Consider the following 18,755-nt stretch of genomic DNA (forward strand, 5'->3'; position numbering starts at 1 on the left):
CTGAAATAAATACAGAAACTGCTGGCAATATTCAGCAGGACGGGTAGCGTTTGTGAAGAGAGAAACGGGGTTTCTGTTTCTGCTCCACTATTTTCTCCAAACTTTCCTGCATGCTCACCACAAAATTCAGCATCAGAAGTTTGCAAAGGAACTTCTAAACAAGCCTGATGCATTTTGGAAACAAGTCCTGTGGACTGATGAAGTTAAAATAGAACATTTTGGCCGCAATGAGCACAGATATGTTTAGAGAAAAAAAGGTGCAGAATTTAATGAAAAGAACACCTCTCCAACTGTTAAGCACGGGGGTGGATCGATCATGCTTTGGGCTTGTGTTGCAGCCAGTGGCACAGGGAACATTTCACTGGTAAAGGGAAGAATGAATTCAATTAAATACCAGCAAATTCTGGAAGCAAACATCACACCATCTGTAAACAAGCTGAAGATGAAAAGAGGATGGCTTCTACAACAGGATAATGATCCTAAACACACCTCAGAATCCACAATAGACTACTCAAGAGGCACAAGCTGAAGGTTTTGCCATGGCCCTCACAGTCCCCCGACCTAAACATCATCAAAAATCTGTGGATAGACCTCAAAACAGCAGTGCATGCAAGACGGCCCAAGAATATCACAGAACTAGAAGACTTTTGCAAGGAAGAATGGATGAAAATCCCCCAGACAAGAATTGAAAGACCCTTAGCTGGCTGCAGAAAGCGTTTACAAGCTGTGATACTTGCTAAAGGGGGTGTTACCAAGTTCTGACCATGCAGGGTGCCCAAACATTTGCTTCGGGCCCTTTTCCTTTTTTGTTATTTTGAAACTGTAAAAGATGGAAATAAAAAAGTAATCTTGCTTAAAATATTAAAGAAATGTGTCATCTTTAACTTTATGCCTTTTGGATATCAGGTCATCTTTTATTCACTTAGCTATTCAGAGTAACAGAAATTTTGACCAGGGGTGCCCAAACCTTTGCATGCCACTGTACGTCCCACTGCCTGAGTATTAACAACATGTTGCACAGGCAAAAAAGCTTCATGCGTTTGTGACTGCCCCCATTATCCCATTTGGTCTCACCCTTGCGGTGTTTGTTTGTTCTACACAGCCTTCTCCCACTTTCCCTGCCTCTAAAAACTAAATTGTTTTTCTCTCTTTCCAGTTCTGACAAAGGGTCTCAGACCTGAAACATTAACTGTTTTCTTTTTCAATAGAGGCTGCCTGACCTGCTGAGTGTTTTCAGCGTTTTCTGCTTTAACTTCTGCCTTCCCTGCCATTTCACCTGTGATCTTGGGGGTCCTGTTGACAACCCTCATAAAGAGGTCATGGTTCCAAATAGCCGTCTCATCTACAAGGACATCGAGGTCCATGTCAGTGAAACAGTGGGCATGCTCCCCCTCTCCATGGCCGCTCTTCACAGTCATTTCAGAAAGAAGCAACACTTCCGCTTCCTGTGGTGTTGTGACCGACTGGACAGTTTGCCCTTTAAGGCTTGGAGTCCTGAGGTCAGTTAGCACACGAATGAGTCATAGTTGCCCTGTACTGAGTCACCAATCATGCAATGACAGAGGAAACCGAGCTTGTCTCCTCAAAGTGATCTGACACAGTTAGGAGCACAATGGAATATTGTAGCTTAGCTGTAACAGCATGAATAAGCATGGTTTGACTAATTAGCTGTAATTAAATTTCTGGGTGATAATGATTTAAATAAGCAAATGAGGTAAAACACCAAATGCCGTTAGTGAACAGCATGTGCAGAGGCATCGGTGAAACGAAATGGTTCATGAAACATAATGGTTCACAATTATTATGAAAGTTTATTTTGGAATCTCGACATTTGCACTGTTTTTTGTTCACCTCCACGATCCATGATAGGTAATGGGAGGTCTGTTGTCAACAGCAGAACTGCAGTGATCTGTGACTTAATTTTTAAATGTTTCAAGGAATCTCAGCCCTCCTTCAGTTCCTTTACCTAATTGACTGAGGGTACAACAGAAGGATCAAAAGATCGGCAAAAAAGAGTAGATCTGTCAGAAATTGAGCTTTCTTGCTCTACAATGGAATGGCAAAGAATTTCGCACATCCCAATGAGATTATCGCTCATGTTTCAAAACTCTAGAGAATGTAGATCTTGTGCACCCAGTCTCCCTGCATAAGACACCCCCTCTCCCAGGAACATCTTCACTTCTCAGATGACATCAATGGCGGCATCATTTCTTTACCCCCACAGATGCTACTCAACCCACTGAGTTCCTCCAGCAGATTATTTGTTGCCGCAGCTTCCAGCACCTGCAGTCTCTTGTGCCTACCACAGTGGACAGTTGGGCCATATGCTGGAGCAATCGGATTTAATATTCTGTTATCAATTGTCGCTCTCCATGATCCATCTTTACCAGCCACCTCAGTGAATTAACGTTCTCGAGGCAACGCCACCCTGTTTGATGATTTGACCATTGGAAGAGTTCTGGGTTTATCGGGATTTTGGAGGGCTGATGATTGGTTTCACTCCAGCAAAGATCTGAGCATCTGGGGATGAATGCAAACTCAGTAGAACTCTGATGGCTGATTCTCTGTGGATTTGTGCACCTTGTGGGCAGCTCATACCACAGTGGCTCAGAGAAGGAAACAGTTGACTTAAATTCAACGACGCACTCTCCATCCCGTTTGTGTCTCTGTGTGAAGAGTTGCTCCAACCTTCTTTCAGCTCATGGACAGCTTTAAAAGTTCACTTAAAATCCCCTTGGGTCTTCTTGGCAGGCTGGGATTAGGTCGTTTTTTATGTATGAAGGCCACTTTTCAGTACAACTGTCTGACCCCTTTCATGTTTTTGTTTTTTAGTTAAATCCATTCTCACTGCATTTCTGGTCACATCTGCAGCTTTACAAGTTGTTGTGCTCCCCGTGTGGTCCCTTGGTCCTCAGTGCCATGATCTGCACTGCCCTCCACCAAGGTGTCATCACCTCCATCTGCCTCCAGTGCTGAGAACCAAATTGGGAAGGGCTGCTGCTGTACCTTCCTCTTCCTGCCTTTTAGGCGGCCACTCATTTACCTCTCTATCTGCAGATTGCCTACTTCCTGGAACATACGATCCAGGGAAATCTCACTCTCCCTAGTGCTCCACAAGGACTTCAGAAATCTTAAGCTTGAGTGTGATCAAATGGAGGCACTGCTTATGCACCATGTCCTCTGGAGACACAGGTCATGAAATTCCCACATCTCAGGGAACAGTTCTCAATTGCCCATCTATGATCTAAGTAATACTCTCTTTCTTCCATAGTCCCTTTATAAACATGCTGATTTTTAATTTGTTACCTGAATTGAACCACCCTTTTCCTTGTTATTTTTGCATTAGGTTCAGGGTTAGTGATTAAACGCCCGCTAATTTCTTCTTAATTTAACTCTGTATTTTCGGTTAAATACGAGACGGCACCTCTCCCTTGAATAACTGAACACTCCTGCTCTCTCGACCAACAAATTCCAATTCCTCATACTAGGCATGGATTGCACTCAGTGTAAAACTGACCTTGCTGCCAAGCACCATACATTCATTTCTTCGTAAGAATTGTTGTTAAGATATTTATTTATTAGTCACATATACATTAAAACAGACAGTGAAATATGTCTTTTTGTGTTGCTAAGAATGTGCTGGGGGTAGCCCGCAAGTGTTGCCATGCTTCTGGCGCCAACATAGCATGCCCACAGCTCCTAACCCGTACATCTTTGGAATGTGGGAGGAAACCGGAGCACCCGGAGGAAACCCACGCAGACACAGGGAGAATGTACAAACTCTTCACAGGCAGCAGCGGGAATTGAACCCAGGTCGACGGCACAACATGGTGGGCTGAAGGGCCTGTTTTGTGCTGTATGGTATGGTTCTATGGTCGCTGGCGCTGTAATAGCGTTACGCTAACCGCTACACTGCTGTGCTGCCCTGACCCATTTAACCACTGCTTAACAGAGGAGAAAAGTGTGAAGAAGTAAAAACAACAGAAACACAAATTACTTCTGAAATACTTCAAACAATTTTCTCTACCATTTCATTTCAGATGTTCCCAATGGGTACAGTAAACCAATCTATCCAAGACAGAGGCATCTTGAGAAGAAGCATTTTTTTACTTTGAATAATATTTTCTACTGATGTCTGATATGGAGTATGAACATTCACGGCTGAAGAAGAATTGTGATCAGAGAAAATAGGACCCCTTAAGAATTTTGTTCTCATAATTTATGATGCATTTTGCAACTTGTTTAAGTCTCAAAATCTTCTGTATCATGTCTCCTTAGGATTTTATACTTTTCAATAAGATCACCCTTCATTCTTCAAAGAATATTGATCCAATTTCTTTAGCCACAACTGATAGGACATCCCACTCATCCCAGCAACAGCCTGATGATGTCATTGGAAATAGTTCACTTAATCTGACAAGGCATTTGTGGATCTATATTGTTGTGTGAAGGTTCTATCAAAGTATTGATGTTGGGAGTGTAAATGCTGTCATCCTGAGAGAGGGGAGGATTTTAGTTTGTGTTATACTGAGACCCATGTCAACCGTTGATCGTTGATTCTGGGCCCATGATGGGTGCAATCTGTGTGTGTGTGTGTGTGTGTGCGCGTGTGTGTGTGTGTGTGTGTGTGTGTGTTTGTGTGTGTGTGTGTGTGTGTGTGTGTTTATCTGTGCATGCTGTGTGTGTTTGTGTGCGCTCTGTGTGGGTATGTGATATGTGTATATGTGTTGCATGTGTGTGTTTGTGTGTATGCATGTGGTGCATGTGTTTCTGTATTGTGTGTATATGTGTTTCTGTGTGTATTTGTGCAATGCATGGTGATGAGTGTGTTTTGTGGTGTGTACTTGTGTGTGTTATGTCTGCTGCATGGTGTGTGTTTGAGTGTGTGCGTGTGTTTACGTGTGTGTTTTGTGGTGTGTATTTGGGTGTGTTATGTCTGCTGCATGGCGTGTGTCTTTGTGTGTGTGTGTGTTTGTATGTGTGTGTGTGTGTGTGTATACGTGTGTTATGTGTGTGAAACAGATGTGTGAGTGTAGCATCAGCGGTGAGTACATGCAGCTAATCCTTACTCTGTTAGTTACGTAGTGTTTACTGGAACCTACCTACCCAAAAGCCACCTGCCTATTCAATCACAAGATTGTACTGATGTTCCAGTGAAGGTGGCTGGTTCTCATCAATAGTGCTGATGAAGGTGGGGGCGAGGCAGAGAAAATAGTGAAAGGGATGAAAGAGCAAAGGAACTGAATTGAGATGAAGCCAGTTAGCCTCCCATTCACTGAGACAGCCATGATTTCACCTGTTACATTCCTGTTTATATATTTTCATATCTTCTGATTTCACAGACTCAAAAGGAAGTGCTTGAAAGCGTTATTTTTATGCATGGATTTAAAGAATGAAGATACCACAGAAATACACAGAGAATATAAAGTTTGGAAAAAAAAGGAAGTCCCCAAAGGACAAAAAATAAGACTGATTTCTAATTCATTGCGGGTAAGTTCAAGTAACTCACAAAGTTTCAACCTTTGCTGCAGGTACACACACAACCAATCTTCAGATCACTCATTCAAATGTCTCTGTTGTTATTAGCCTTGTAGGAGCAAGCAGATGGCATTTGTGTGCCATTTTCAATGTTCCATCAAAATGAATCAACGTGTATTTCTCTGTGTTAGAGGGCCTGAGTTATAGGCAGAGGTTGGACAGGCAAGGACTTTATTCCTTGGAACGTAAGAGATCTTATTAAGAGATCTTAAAACATTGGTAACCTTAGAAAAGTGTATAAAATCACGACGGGTTTTGATAGGGTGAACGCACACAGGCTTTTTCCCAGAGAAGGGGAACCAAAAACTAGAGGGCATAGGCTTAAGGTGAGGGGGGAAGGTTTTAAAAGGACCTGAGGGGCAACTTTTTCATGCAGAGGGTGGTGCGTTTATGGAATAAGCTGCCAGAAAAACTGTTGAGGCAGGTACAGTAACAACACTGATAAGACACTTGGACAAGTACATGGATAGGGGGGTGTTTAGAGAGATATGGGCCAAATGCGGGCAAATGGGACTAGCTTGGTGGGCACCATGGTTGGCATGGATGAGATGGGCCGAAGAACCTGTTTCCATGTGGTATTTCTCTGTGATTCTAAGACCTTCCGACTTAACGATCAGATCAGGTGGTGTTAAATCTGTACCATTATCAACAGAATACATAGGCAACGGTGAAATGGTTTCCTTTTGTCTTGCATAGGTTGGTGAACAAACCAGTGATAATCAGGATGCTGATGTAGAGGTGATCCTTCCAGCCGAACTGTCTGAGAGAGCTGAAGAGCAACAAAATGACCTATCAAGGCTCATTTTTTCTGTATTTAATGACACCGAGCTATTTGAGGTAAAATGTTCAAAAGTGCTATTGAAGCCTGTATAAATGTTCAGGTGCCATGAAATGAGACTTTTTGTCAGCCTACATTGCTACCATTCAGTTGGAAAGGCCCAGGTGCCTATGGTAGTCAGTTTATATGATTCTCTCCCCTGACTTCACCGCCTCCCACGTTAAGGCCTTTCCTTGTGGTTCTTGTTTGGGTTCGGAGGACGTAAACTCTGGAGCAATGCTGGAGCCATGTGAATCTACATCCCTGTCTAATTTGTGATGGTCCACCACAGAGAGAAGTGCAAAGTTGGCCACAGGTTTTTGGGCAATATATTTTTATTCCTAAGGTGTTAAAAATATCTCATGCCTTGTTCTTCAACACAGTACCTTGCTGAAAGGACTCGCGGTTTATTTCTCTGCAGGATGAAAATAATAGCACACTATTAAATCAACAAGTGTTTGGAATTTTTGTGGGAAACACAAGCATTCAGAACTTAACAGAAGGTGTGACTATTAAGATTAATCACGGTAACACAATTCCGGTAAGAATTTTGTCAGTAATTCAGAAAAAACGTTCAAGAACGATGAAAGGTCTTTAAGTCAATTGAAGTTTTACCTTTTATTACCCAGTCACTCATTATAACAACCCACTTGGTTTAGTGTACCCCAGTTGTTCTACTCAGCATTGACAGCTTATTCCAAACACTAACCACCCTGGATAGAGGATAACTTACATGTTGGTTCATTCTATCTAAACAATTTGTAAACAGCTCCTGTGTATCAATAAATCACCTTCTATGTTCAATCCCCTCAAAATTGTCATATTAATTCCCATATACTTGAGCTGCTGCATCTACTTCTATCCATGCACATTACTGTTGGTGCTTTGACGCTAACATATTCACGTTGAAGTAAATCAGTTTGGGTGCACTTTGAGGCTCCAATTCTATATACCTCAGTGCAGTGAAGCAAGACAATGGGACTGCCCTGAACAAGTAGTCTTACTCCACTCTATATTGGCATTGGGTGGAATAGAGTCAGAGAGATACGTCACGGAAACAGGTCCTTTGTCCCACCGAGTCTGCACCGACCATCAACCACCCATTTACACTAATTCCACACTTATCCTATTTTTTCTCCTCCCCACATTCTCATCAACTCTCCCAGATTCGTCAACTCTCCTCGGTGTTTACTGAAGAGAAAGTCATGGTTGCTCAGGAGATCAGGGAAACAAGTGGAGATGTTTTGGAGAACACTCATATTACCAGGGAGGAGATATTTGCAGCCTTACAATGCACTAAGGTGGATAAATCCCCAGGGCCTGATTGAGTGCATCCTCGGACTTTGTGGGAGGCTAGATAAGAAATTGCAGAGGTCCTTGTGGAGATATTTGCTTCGTCGTTAGCCACTGGTGAAGTTCTTGAAGACTGGAAGGTGGCCAATGTTGTTCTGTTGTTAAGAAGAGCAGCAAGGACAAGCCAGAGAACTACAGGCCGGTCAGTCTGACATCAGTAGTGGGGAAGTTACTGGAGGGAATTCTGAGGGACAGGATCTACCAGCATTTGGATCGACAGAGTCTGATTAGGAGGAGTCAGTGTGGCTTTGTGGGTGGAGAGTCACACTTGACAAACCCTTTAGAGTTTTTTGAAGAGGTAACCAAAAAGGTAGATGAGGGTAGGGCAGTGGACGTTGCTAATGGACTTCAGCAAGGCCTTCGACAAGGTCTCGCATGGTAGCTGGTCCGGAAGTTTACGTCCCATGGAATCCAGGGACAGCTAGTTGGGTGGATTCAAAATTGGCTCAGAGGTAGGAAGCAGAGGGTGGCAGCTGAAGGTTGTTTCTCAGAATGGAGGCCAGTGAGTAGTGGTGTGCCGCAGGGGTCGGTGTTGGGACCCTTGTTATTCATTATTTATGTAAATGATTTGGATGCAAATGCACAAGGCTTGATCAGTAAGTTTGCAGATGACACAACATTAGGGAGTGTTGTTGATAGTGTAGAAAGTTATCGTAGATTGCAGGGGGATCTTGATCAGTTAGGGAAGTGGGCCGATGAGTGGCAAATGGATTCCACTACCGATAAGTGTCAAGTGATGCAATTTGGAAAGTTAAACCAGCGTGTGACTTGTACTATGAATGGCAGGGTAATAGTGGGTGTAATGGAACAGAGGGACCTAGGAGTACAAGTGCATAGTTCATTGAAAACAGCGTCACAGCTAGACAGGGTGGTGAAAAAGGTGTTTAGCATGCTGGCCTTTATCAGTCAGGGCATTGAGTATAGGAGTTGGGACATTATGTTGCAGTTGTACAAGTCGCTGGTGAGGCCGCACTTGGAGTACTGTGGACAGTTTTGGTCACCCTGTTATAGGAAAGACGTGGTTAAACTGGAAAGAGTGCAGAAAAGATTTGAGGATGTTGCCGGACCAGAGGGCCTGAGTTCTAGGGAGATGTTGGCCAGGCTAGGTCTTTATTGCTTGGAATGTTGGAGGATGAGAGGCAACCTAATCACAATGTTTAAAATTATGAGAGGCTTAGATAAGGTGGATGGTTTCAGTCTTTTCCCCAGGGTCGTGGAGTCCAAAACTAGGGGGCATAGGTTTAGAGTGAGGGGGAAGATTTAAAGGGGACCTGAGTGGCAACTTTTTCACACCAAGGATGGTGAGTATATGGAATGAGCTGCCAAGGAAGTGGTTGAGGCAGGAACAGTAGAATCATTTGAGAATCGCTTGGATAGGTACATGGAGGGGTGGGGTTAGAGGGATATGGGCTGAATGCAGCAAATTGGGACCAGATGGGTGGGCATCATGGTGGGCATGGACTGGTTGGGCTGAAGGGCCTGTATCCACGCTGTATTGCTCTCTGACTCTATGACTCGATAACTCACCTACAGACTAAGGCATTTTACACTGGCCAATTAACTTGCCAACCCGCACATCTCTGGCATGTGGGAGGAAACCAGAGCACCTGGAGGAAACCCACACTGTCATAGAGGGAGTGTGCAAACTCCACACAGAGAGCAGCCGAGGTCAGGATCAAACCCAGGTCTCTGGAGCTGTGAGGCAGCAGCTCTACCGTGGCACCCCGAATGGAAATCCAGCTCTGTGAGATTCATTGTAAATGTTTTCAGAACATCGCTCGATTTCTTGAGACTTTTCTACATTTGTTTTCGATCTTGTTAACAATATCAGGAAGTGATGCTCTTGCTGATGTTTACATGACATTAAAAAGAGTTAAGCAGGAAAGTGGGACCCTGTATAATGGAGATACACAGCTCAGTTGTATGATCTTATCAATCAGCGGTTTAGTTCAGTTGTAGCACAAGGATTCTTTTCTATAGACCCTGGTACCCACAATGGCACATTCATTGCTGAACAGTCATTGCAAGAGGTTTCTGGTAAAATACAAACTAACCAAACAAATCCATTTATTTCAGAATGGATCACATCAGTGCGTATTCTGGTTTGAAAATGACAACGGTAAGCTGAAGGCCAGTTTAAATGTTTCAGTCAGTGTTAGGAAACCTACTTGAAGTGTAATCTCTATACCACAAACTAATGTTACAGACAACATCTCAGACTGCTGGAATTCCACGGGCTGTAATACAACAGTCGAGGGTAATCAAACCATTTGTGTGTGTAACCACCTCAGCTACTTTGCTGTGCTACTGGTAAGTTATGCATGTGTTTGTCCCCCAGAGATAAGGGACGGCAGTCTGTCTGTCATCTCCAGAAGGCACCTCTGTCAGTCTCTGAATCAATCATGGAGTTGTAGAGTTGTTGGTTCATACAGCACAGAACAGGCCATTTGACCCACCAAGTCTGTGCTGACCACCAGCACTCATTTACTCCAATCCTACAGTAATCTCATTATATTCTCCCCATGTTCCCCTCAATGCCCCCCAGATAATACCCACTCACCTACACACCAGGGCAGTTTACAGTGACCAATTCACCTACCAACCTGCATGACTTTGGGATGTGGGAGGAAACCGAAGGAGGCAGTGGGAACCCACGTGGCCTCAGGGAGCAGGTGTAAACTCCACACAGACAGTACCCAAGGTCAGGGTCGAACCTGAGTCACTGGGACTGTGAGGTAGGGGTTTTACCAGTTGTGCTACTGAGCCGGCCCCTTCCATCTTCCCTCTTTCCGACACTTCAGCTTCACCCGCCAGCCCTCCCATCCTTCAAGGTCCACGATGTCAGCTGTCTTACCGAATCACCCTGTGGAAATATACTGACCTGAGGGAGTCTCCCCACACAGTACGGAACCTGTCCAACCTCCCATCCCAAATCTGGATGGAGTCATTAGGTATTGAGGATTACCCAGCTCTCCTCTCGCCCACTTCACTCACTGGCAAGTGTGGGTACATCTGGGCCTTATTTCAGCATGAACAGTAGATGTGTTAGAGCTGCTGTCTGGGACCAGCCTCCCTCCCAGCAACACTTCCACTTTACATGACATGCACCTCCGGCATTGTTAATATTCAAATGACTTTATTCGCAATCATTTAAATCACCTCCATGAATAAAGAACTCAGAGTGAGAATGGGTTCAATCATTGCTCGGTGTTCACCATTATTTCCCAAAGGACCTACGCCAGGACAACACTCTGGATGAAAGTGATGTGGTCGCATTAACGTACATCACAAAGATTGGCTGTGGGATCTCTGCCATCTTCTCAGCTGTGACAGTACTCCTTTACTGTGTGATCAGGTGAGTCAGGTCCTCTTGTCCAGTGATTCCTGCTGGAGTATCTCTGATCAGACTGCACCCTGTAGTATCTTCAGTCCACACACCAACTTGTGTGTTTTGCAAATCAATCTCTTCCGTGAGGCTTCTATTTATAGAATCACAATACAGGCCCTTCGGCCCACAATGTTGTGCCGACCTTTAAACCTCTCCTAAGACTATCTAACCCCTTCCTCCCACATATCCCTCTATTTTAAATTCCTCAATATGCTTATCTAGCAATCTCTTGAATTTGACCAATGTACCTGCCTCCACCACTGCCCCAGGCAGCGCATTCCATGCCCCAACCACTCTCTGGGTAAAAAACCTTCCTCTGATATCTCCCTCGAATTTCCCACCCATTACTTTAAAGCCATGCCCTCTTGTATTGAGCATTGGTGCCCTGGGAAAGAGGCACTGGCTGTCCACTCTATCTATTCCTCTTAATATTTTGTACACCTCTATCATGTCTCCTCTCATCCTCCTATTTATCTCTCCACATATCGTTAGAGAAATAGACGCTCTGATTATTCATCACTCTCGCTGTCTCTATCTCTGTACAAATACCCAACAACACTGCCACTAACTCTCTCTATACAAATTACTCAACAACGACACTGCCACTAAATATCTCTGTATAAATGACCCATCAACAACACTGCCACTAATTATCTCTGTACAAATTACCCAACAACGACACTGCCACTAACTACTTTAACAACCATTTGACAGCTAAGCTGCCAGTAATTGATGATTCCTTTTCAACACAGGATAGATTGACAGAGGTCTCCTCTGTGCCAAAAGCTGACTGCTCATTACTTCCTGGATGCATGACATTAACTGAGGGAATCCACACCGGAATCAGGGGCTGGGTGGTCAGGGAATTGATCACTGCTTAGGGAATGTTTGCACATCAGCTGACATTAAAGGAAGAGGAAACGAGGGGATGCTGGTCCATCTCAAAGCTGCCCTCACCATACCAGGACAACCAGTAGCACCCTACCTCAGCAGTACCAATATATTGCTGTGCACTGACTCTGCGTTACTGCTGATGTGGGGTGCTGTTGTTTGTCATGAACATCAGCTGATGTGCAAACATGTCCGGTTCCAGGTGAAGGTTAACTCCTTGTGTGTCAACAGCTGTCATCCGGCTGTGCCCCCTTCCTGAGTCACCCCTTCAAACCAAAGGGGTGATCGATTCTCTGACCACTCAGCTCTGGTTCCAGTGTGGATCCCACACAAGAAGAACAAAAGCCTTGCTGTTAGTTCCAGGCGTGTTTATGAAGTGTTTGCATGTGTGCAATGCTCCGGAGGAGGTTGGCAGCACAGTGGCTCTCAGTCACTGCATTCTGCAGAACGTGGCTCATCCTTGCAATCACACAGAAAGGACTGAGGAACGGGAGCAGAGGGAGAACAGGTGGAGGGGCAGGGGGTGGGGAGGGGGCAGGGGGTGGAGAGAAGGCAGGAGAGGGGAAGGGCGGCAGGAAGAGAACATTAGGAGTCAATGCTGAGAGCTGTCTTCTGTCTGGAAGAGGCCGTGCCTTCAGTGAACACAATTCTGAATCCTGGTTCTCCAGTCCACCACATCTCCCACCCTCCCTCTTGTCCTGACAGTCACACAACCCTTTGAAAGTGACTAAAGCAGACTCCTACACGGTGAACAGTGCTGTAAAGCTGAATTGTCTGTTTACTTGTGAGATTATGTCTGTAGGGTCAGAAAACCTCTAGAAGTATGACAGTAGCTCTCAGTGTTTGTATCTGGTTATCTCTTTGTTTCAGGAAGAGGAAAGGTGATCACACCACCAAGATCCACATTAACCTCTGCATTGCTTGCTTTCTCCTCGACGTGACTTTCCTGACCAATGAGTGGCTTAGTAAGCTGATGATCGAAGGTCTCTGTAAGACTATCGCGGTGTTCCTTCACTATTCATTGCTGTGCACGTTAACATGGATGGCAATTGAAGGACTTCATCTCTACCTGATGCTGATCAAAGTGTTCAACACCTATATCAAACATTACATACAAAAACTGGCTTTTCTGGGTTGGGGTGAGTATTGGGTTATTTATTTCACTTTGTGATGACACTTTGTGCTTTACACATAGAACATCAGTTGGTCGAACAGAATATTTTCCATATAGCACAGGATGGACAGATACCTAATGTCAGTGAAGTATTTGTGCTCCTAAACATAACACCATCATGAGACCTATATATCTCCCATTTCTGGAGTTGGTATCAGTTATGAGATTACAAGCTTAGTTTACTTCATATCATGCAAGATGCTACTAGCTAATGAGTTGGTTCAAACATTAAAGTCATTCATTTACTTCTCCTGCATTTGTTTCCCATTATTTAATTGTTGCTGGTAATGGTGCAACATTCAGAGAGGAAGGCTGAATGACATCATTGCCTTCTTACCTTCCGACACATCCACACATTTGCCTTGGGCTCTGTGTCTCAGCTGCTTCCAACACATGCCATGTTTTTTCTCTCCCTGCTGAGATTCTGAGACCACTTTGCTTGAGTTTTAATTTCATCCCAGTGCCTAACATGTTAAAGTATTTCTGCAACATTTCAACCAGACTCCTGTGTTCATTGTTCGAGCATGGATTATGAATTTCAGACACTCTCTCTCCTTTCCCAGAAGTTTTAAATTGTTCTATGCTGCCTTCTACTCATTACAATAGCAGTTTCTATTTTATATTATGATGGTTTTATTAATCTCTCTCTCTCTCTCTTGCTCTCTCACTCACTCTCTCTCTCTCTCTCTTGCTCTCTCACTCACTCTCTCTCTCTCTCTCTCTCTGTCTCCCCCCACTTTCCATCTCTCTTTCTATCCCTCTCCCTCCCAATAGTTTTTCAGTTTTTCCCTAACTTCTACCATGTTTGATACAACTTTTCCCAAATTACCGTCATGACAAAAACGTTGAAGGGAAGCCCATCCATTTGGTGAGAATTTCCAGTATTACAGGGGTGGAAGGGAAGAGGGTTTTCCGCCCCCTGACTTCTTCCCAGCTGTAAAGGTTCGAACCTAGGAATTGCACAATCTCTTTCACAAAAAGATGGGAAATTCCTGGCACAGGAGAAGGAAGCCGGTGAGTCCACAGGCACAGCAGAACCTTGTCTCTTTTGCAGTGTACAGTACATTTTGTACAGGAGCCCAGGCATTTTTTGCCCATGTAATATGCAGCCAAACACTAGATGGGAAGGTGGTGAGGGGTGGAGACGGCTACGCCTGGACAACCCGTGAATCTTACTGGGTGTGCCCCTGATCAACTGAGCAATACTTATAACTGTTCCAACCAATGTCACATTTCTCTACAGCCAAAAAACCCCCATGAAACCAACTGCTGTTGGATTGTGTCTCTGCCAGTGTTGAAGCAATCAACTGATTGAAAGGCACTGCATCCAGACTCCAGTGTAACTGATCTGCAACTCCCCTCCTGAAACACCAGGGCGCCTCTTGGAGCTCCACACCATGAGCACTCAGTTTGGCCCTTGACTGTCAGCTCAGACACTGTTATCACCCACTTCTTTATTAATTACCCTGTCTCCAGGTATTTGAAATTGGGTCAAGCTACAAACTAATGTTGCAACATTGGTCCACAACTCCTGGGCAGGTTTAACCCATTTCTGCTGAGCTTGTAGTCTGAATCACAAAACTGCCCATCATTCAACAGTACATAAGAACATAGGAAACAGGAGCAACAGTCGGCCATCTGTCCCGTCGAGCCTGCTCCACCATTCAATAAGATCATGGCTGATCTGGCCGTGGACTCAGATCCACCTACCTGCCTTTTCCCCATAACTCTTAATTCCCCTGTTTTGCAAAAATCTATCTAACTGTGTCTTAAGTATATTTAATGAGGTAGCCCCTATTGCTTCCCTGGGCAGAGAAATCCATAGATTCATTATGCTCTGGGAAAAACAGTTCTGCCCTAAATCTACTCCCCCAAATCTTGACACTATGTCCCCTAGTTCTAGTCTCACCTACCAGTGGAAACAACTTTCCTGCCTCTATCTTATCTATCCCTTTCATAATTTTATATGTTTCTATAAGATCCCTTCTAAATTCCAGCGAGTATTGTCCCAGGTGACTCAATCTCTCCACACAGGCTAACCCCCTCATCTCCAGTACTGAGTCACTGAAGAATATCTCTCACTGTTCCACACAGCTATTTAACTGTACCTCCATTACCTCTCCTGCCCCTGTCCTGCTCCCTCCACCACCTCTACCCAAATGCCTTACTGGCTTCCTGCTCACCCTCCAACGTCTGGACCTTGGGGCAAACAGGATCAGCTTTAACTATGTTGTACTCCACAGTCAAACACCCCACTGGCACTCTTTAACATCACAGTAAATGGTGCTGAATTGTGAATCTCACTCAGGCAGCTTACCTGGGGATCTGCAAGAATAATCCAATTGTAAAGTTTGGTGCCTTGTCTAACAATGGATTTAAAGAATATTTTGTTAAGAGGTCATTCGTCTTCATCTCACATCTGCTATTCCTGAGCATGAATTGAATGAAATAATTGAAAAATAGTTTGTGTCCAGCGTCAGTCCTCAAATCAATAAAGCAATTATTCCAGAACATTCTCAACGAGGGACTTGGTGAATTATATTTGTTAAATACTGATTTCATGATGAATGCATGTCCTTTTCTTCTATTGACAGGCATCCCTGCTGTGGTGGTGTCTTTGTGTATTGCAGTGGACAAGAACAATTATGGCCAGTTTCATATCAAAACACAGGACAATAACAGCTCAGTTTCAATGTAGGTCCTGTTAACCATGCCAAGAGCAATAATGTTGATACTTGACTTTCTTCCACTGTTAAGTCCTGTGACAAGAATTTCAGCTGAACTAGATGTCCAGAGAGTCACGCAGGCAAGGATGCCCTCAGGTTCTGAGTCAGCTGACATTGGGCAGTCCATGGTGACCACATTACCACCTTGATGGTTAGAGGGAAATCTGCCAGGGACTTGGGGGAAACAGGATCAAGTTTAACTATGTGGTCCCAACTGTCAAACATCCCACTGGCACTCTTTATCATGGAGACACATTGGAGGGTGAGCAGTAAGCCAGTAAAGCATTTGGGAAGAGGTGATGGAGGGAGCAGGACTGGGGCAGGATAGGTAATGGAGGGAGAACTGAAGAGCTGTGAGGAACAGTGAGAGATTATTCATTGGTAACTCAGTGTTAGATTGACAAATGCTGCACAATATCTGCCATTTCGTGTCCATGGACAAAGGAGCGACTTATGTGTAGAGCAGCATGTAGCATGTTATATGAGGAGGTTACTTATCAACGTTCCATGTCCTCACTTAAATGAACTAATTTTCTTCCCTCCCTTCCCCCCGCGCCCCCCCCCCCACCCCACCTCTCACCCCCGTCACAAATGCTGGATCTGAAATATAGGAAAAGAATTCAATTAAATCCTGATCTATTCAATATGCATTTTTGCACTAGATATCACTTTGGAGTGGTTGGTTAGGGCATTGAGTATAAAAGTCAGGTAGTCATGTTTCAGCTGTATAAAGCTTTGGTTAGGCTACATTTGGAGTACTGTCTGCAGTTCTGCTCACTGCATTACAGGAAGGGTGTGGAGGCTTCAGAGGGAGTGAAGAAGGAGTTCACCAGAATGTTGCCCGGATTAGAGAGCATTAGCTCTCAGGAGAGGTTGGGCAAACTTGGATTGTTTTCTCTGGAACGTCAGAGGCTGAGGGGCGACCTGATAGAAGTAAATAAAATTATGAGAGACACAGACAGGGTAGATAATCAGAGCCTTTCTCCCGGGGTGGAAATGTCTAATATTGGATGGCATAGGTTTATGTGTTAGGGGAAAGTGTAAAGGAGATTTCCCAGGCAGGACACAGAGAGAAGTAGGTGCCTGGAAAGTGCCGCCATGGGAGGTGGTGGAAGAAGATGAGACAGTAAGCCTTCAGCAGCACTTAGACAGGCACATGAACAGGCAGGGCGTGGAGGGATATACTCCATACACAGGTAGACCAGATCAGTTTAATCTGGCATCATGGCCGGCACAGACATTGTGGGCTGAAGGGCCTGTTTCCATGCTGTTCAGTACTCAGTTATGTGTTCAGTGTCGAGTGCTGAATGCTGAATGTTCAGTTCTCAGTACTCAGTTCTCAGTGTTGAGTGCTCAGTGCTGAGTGTTCAGTGCTCAGTGCTCAGTACCCATTTGGTGAAAAAGAATTAGTCCAAAGGTTTGGAGCCAGTTCGGCAGTGGATCCAAACACTGGATGCAATGGAAAATGAATTCCAAATTAAAGCTGTAAATTGAATACTTCATGGTTTATATATTCAAACAGGTGCTGGATAACAAATTATACCGTCCATTATGTTACAAACTGTGGCTTTTTCGGCATTATATGGCTTGGGAACCTAACAATGCTGATCACCGTCTGTGTCAAGCTCGCTCAGATGCGGAAAGGAAACAATTCTGGGTCAAAATCTGTGCGGAAGGATCTGTGGACGGTCCTCGGTCTCAGTTATTTGCTGGGCATCACGTGGGCTTTGGCATTTTTTTCCTATGGACCAATGACCGTGGTCCAAATGTACCTGTTTTGCATCTTAAACTCCTTGCAAGGTTAGTGAATGACTTGCCGGGTATGTTGTGACAATATAAATTCGCAGTCACACAACAGTAACTCATGTAGTTATGGCCGTGCAATTTTATTACCTTATTCATTAATGTGTCAATTATTTTTCAATAATGAAGGGAATTAATTGCAAAATGTTTTATATTAAAGGATACCCAGAGGGTATATTTAATATCTCATATTTTTATCAGTTCTAAACAACTAGCTTATCCAATATTTGCTGTAGACAAATTCTAAATCATGTTTAATATCTCGATGCCATTTTCTTGAACCTTTGCAGGGTTTTTCATATTCTTGTGGTACTGCGCTATAAAACGACCGTCCAAAGATCAAACTACAAACGACACATCAGATAAATAAAGAAGAAATGGAAGTGATGCTGCATCCAGCTGTGCTGTAAAACGATTTTCTCAAAATCTCCTGCTGTTTATAAGCTTTAATTAAGAGCAACATTTGTAGTTTCAATTTGCCCTAAAAATCAGCGCGAAAATCTTTGATTTCTCTTTGTTTGGATGGTCGTTCGGTCAGAATAACTAATAGTGTCATCTTTGTAATTGGGTGCCTGGCAATCAGCACTTGAAGGAGACGGAATTGTGATTGGTTGAACTCAGAAGTTATTCAGGTATCCAGCTGGTGAGCTACAACGGGACAATCAAGTCAATAACATTCAGTGAGTAAGTAGCCAGCAGAGGCCGTCTGAGGACTCAAATTACTCGATGTGTTTGAAAGGTACAAATGATTTCGAAGTGACCAGATAGTAACCAATGGTGAGTTGGATTTGAAATGCTATTTCCAATTTTACACCTAACTGTAAATTTATGGTTAAAAACAATGTTTAACTTGTTCCACGTCTATTCCCAAAATCACCTGCTGCTGTAATTCCCAAATGTTCCCTTCAGGTGCCGGAAAACTTGGTTGAAATGTTGCCATCGTTTTCCATCCTGCTGATAGGTTCGATTCCTTGTCAGTCACAAGGAGGCCGCGCCTTTGTGGTTTGACCGCACCAATCAGCTCGCCGAGTTTCCCACCCTGAGCAGAGTGGAATTAGAAAGTGC

The 18,755-nt window shown here is 44.0% G+C and overlaps 1 protein-coding gene across 1 annotated transcript in view; it reads left to right on the forward strand.

Moving 5' to 3' along the window:
* LOC127577494 (adhesion G-protein coupled receptor G2-like) overlaps window positions 1-18,060 on the forward strand; it is a 55,783-nt gene extending 37,723 nt beyond the window's left edge. The window contains exons 4-11 of the mRNA XM_052028721.1: window positions 6,235-6,375; window positions 6,777-6,896; window positions 9,785-9,856; window positions 10,939-11,063; window positions 12,858-13,126; window positions 15,756-15,855; window positions 17,410-17,687; window positions 17,981-18,060. Of these exons, the coding sequence (XP_051884681.1) occupies window positions 6,235-6,375; window positions 6,777-6,896; window positions 9,785-9,856; window positions 10,939-11,063; window positions 12,858-13,126; window positions 15,756-15,855; window positions 17,410-17,687; window positions 17,981-18,060 (1,185 nt within the window). The remainder of the gene's footprint in view (window positions 1-6,234; window positions 6,376-6,776; window positions 6,897-9,784; window positions 9,857-10,938; window positions 11,064-12,857; window positions 13,127-15,755; window positions 15,856-17,409; window positions 17,688-17,980) is intronic.
* Window positions 18,061-18,755: the final 695 nt, after the last annotated feature.

This window comes from Pristis pectinata, chromosome 13, assembly GCF_009764475.1.
Source record: "Pristis pectinata isolate sPriPec2 chromosome 13, sPriPec2.1.pri, whole genome shotgun sequence".
Classification (NCBI taxonomy): domain Eukaryota; kingdom Metazoa; phylum Chordata; class Chondrichthyes; order Rhinopristiformes; family Pristidae; genus Pristis; species Pristis pectinata.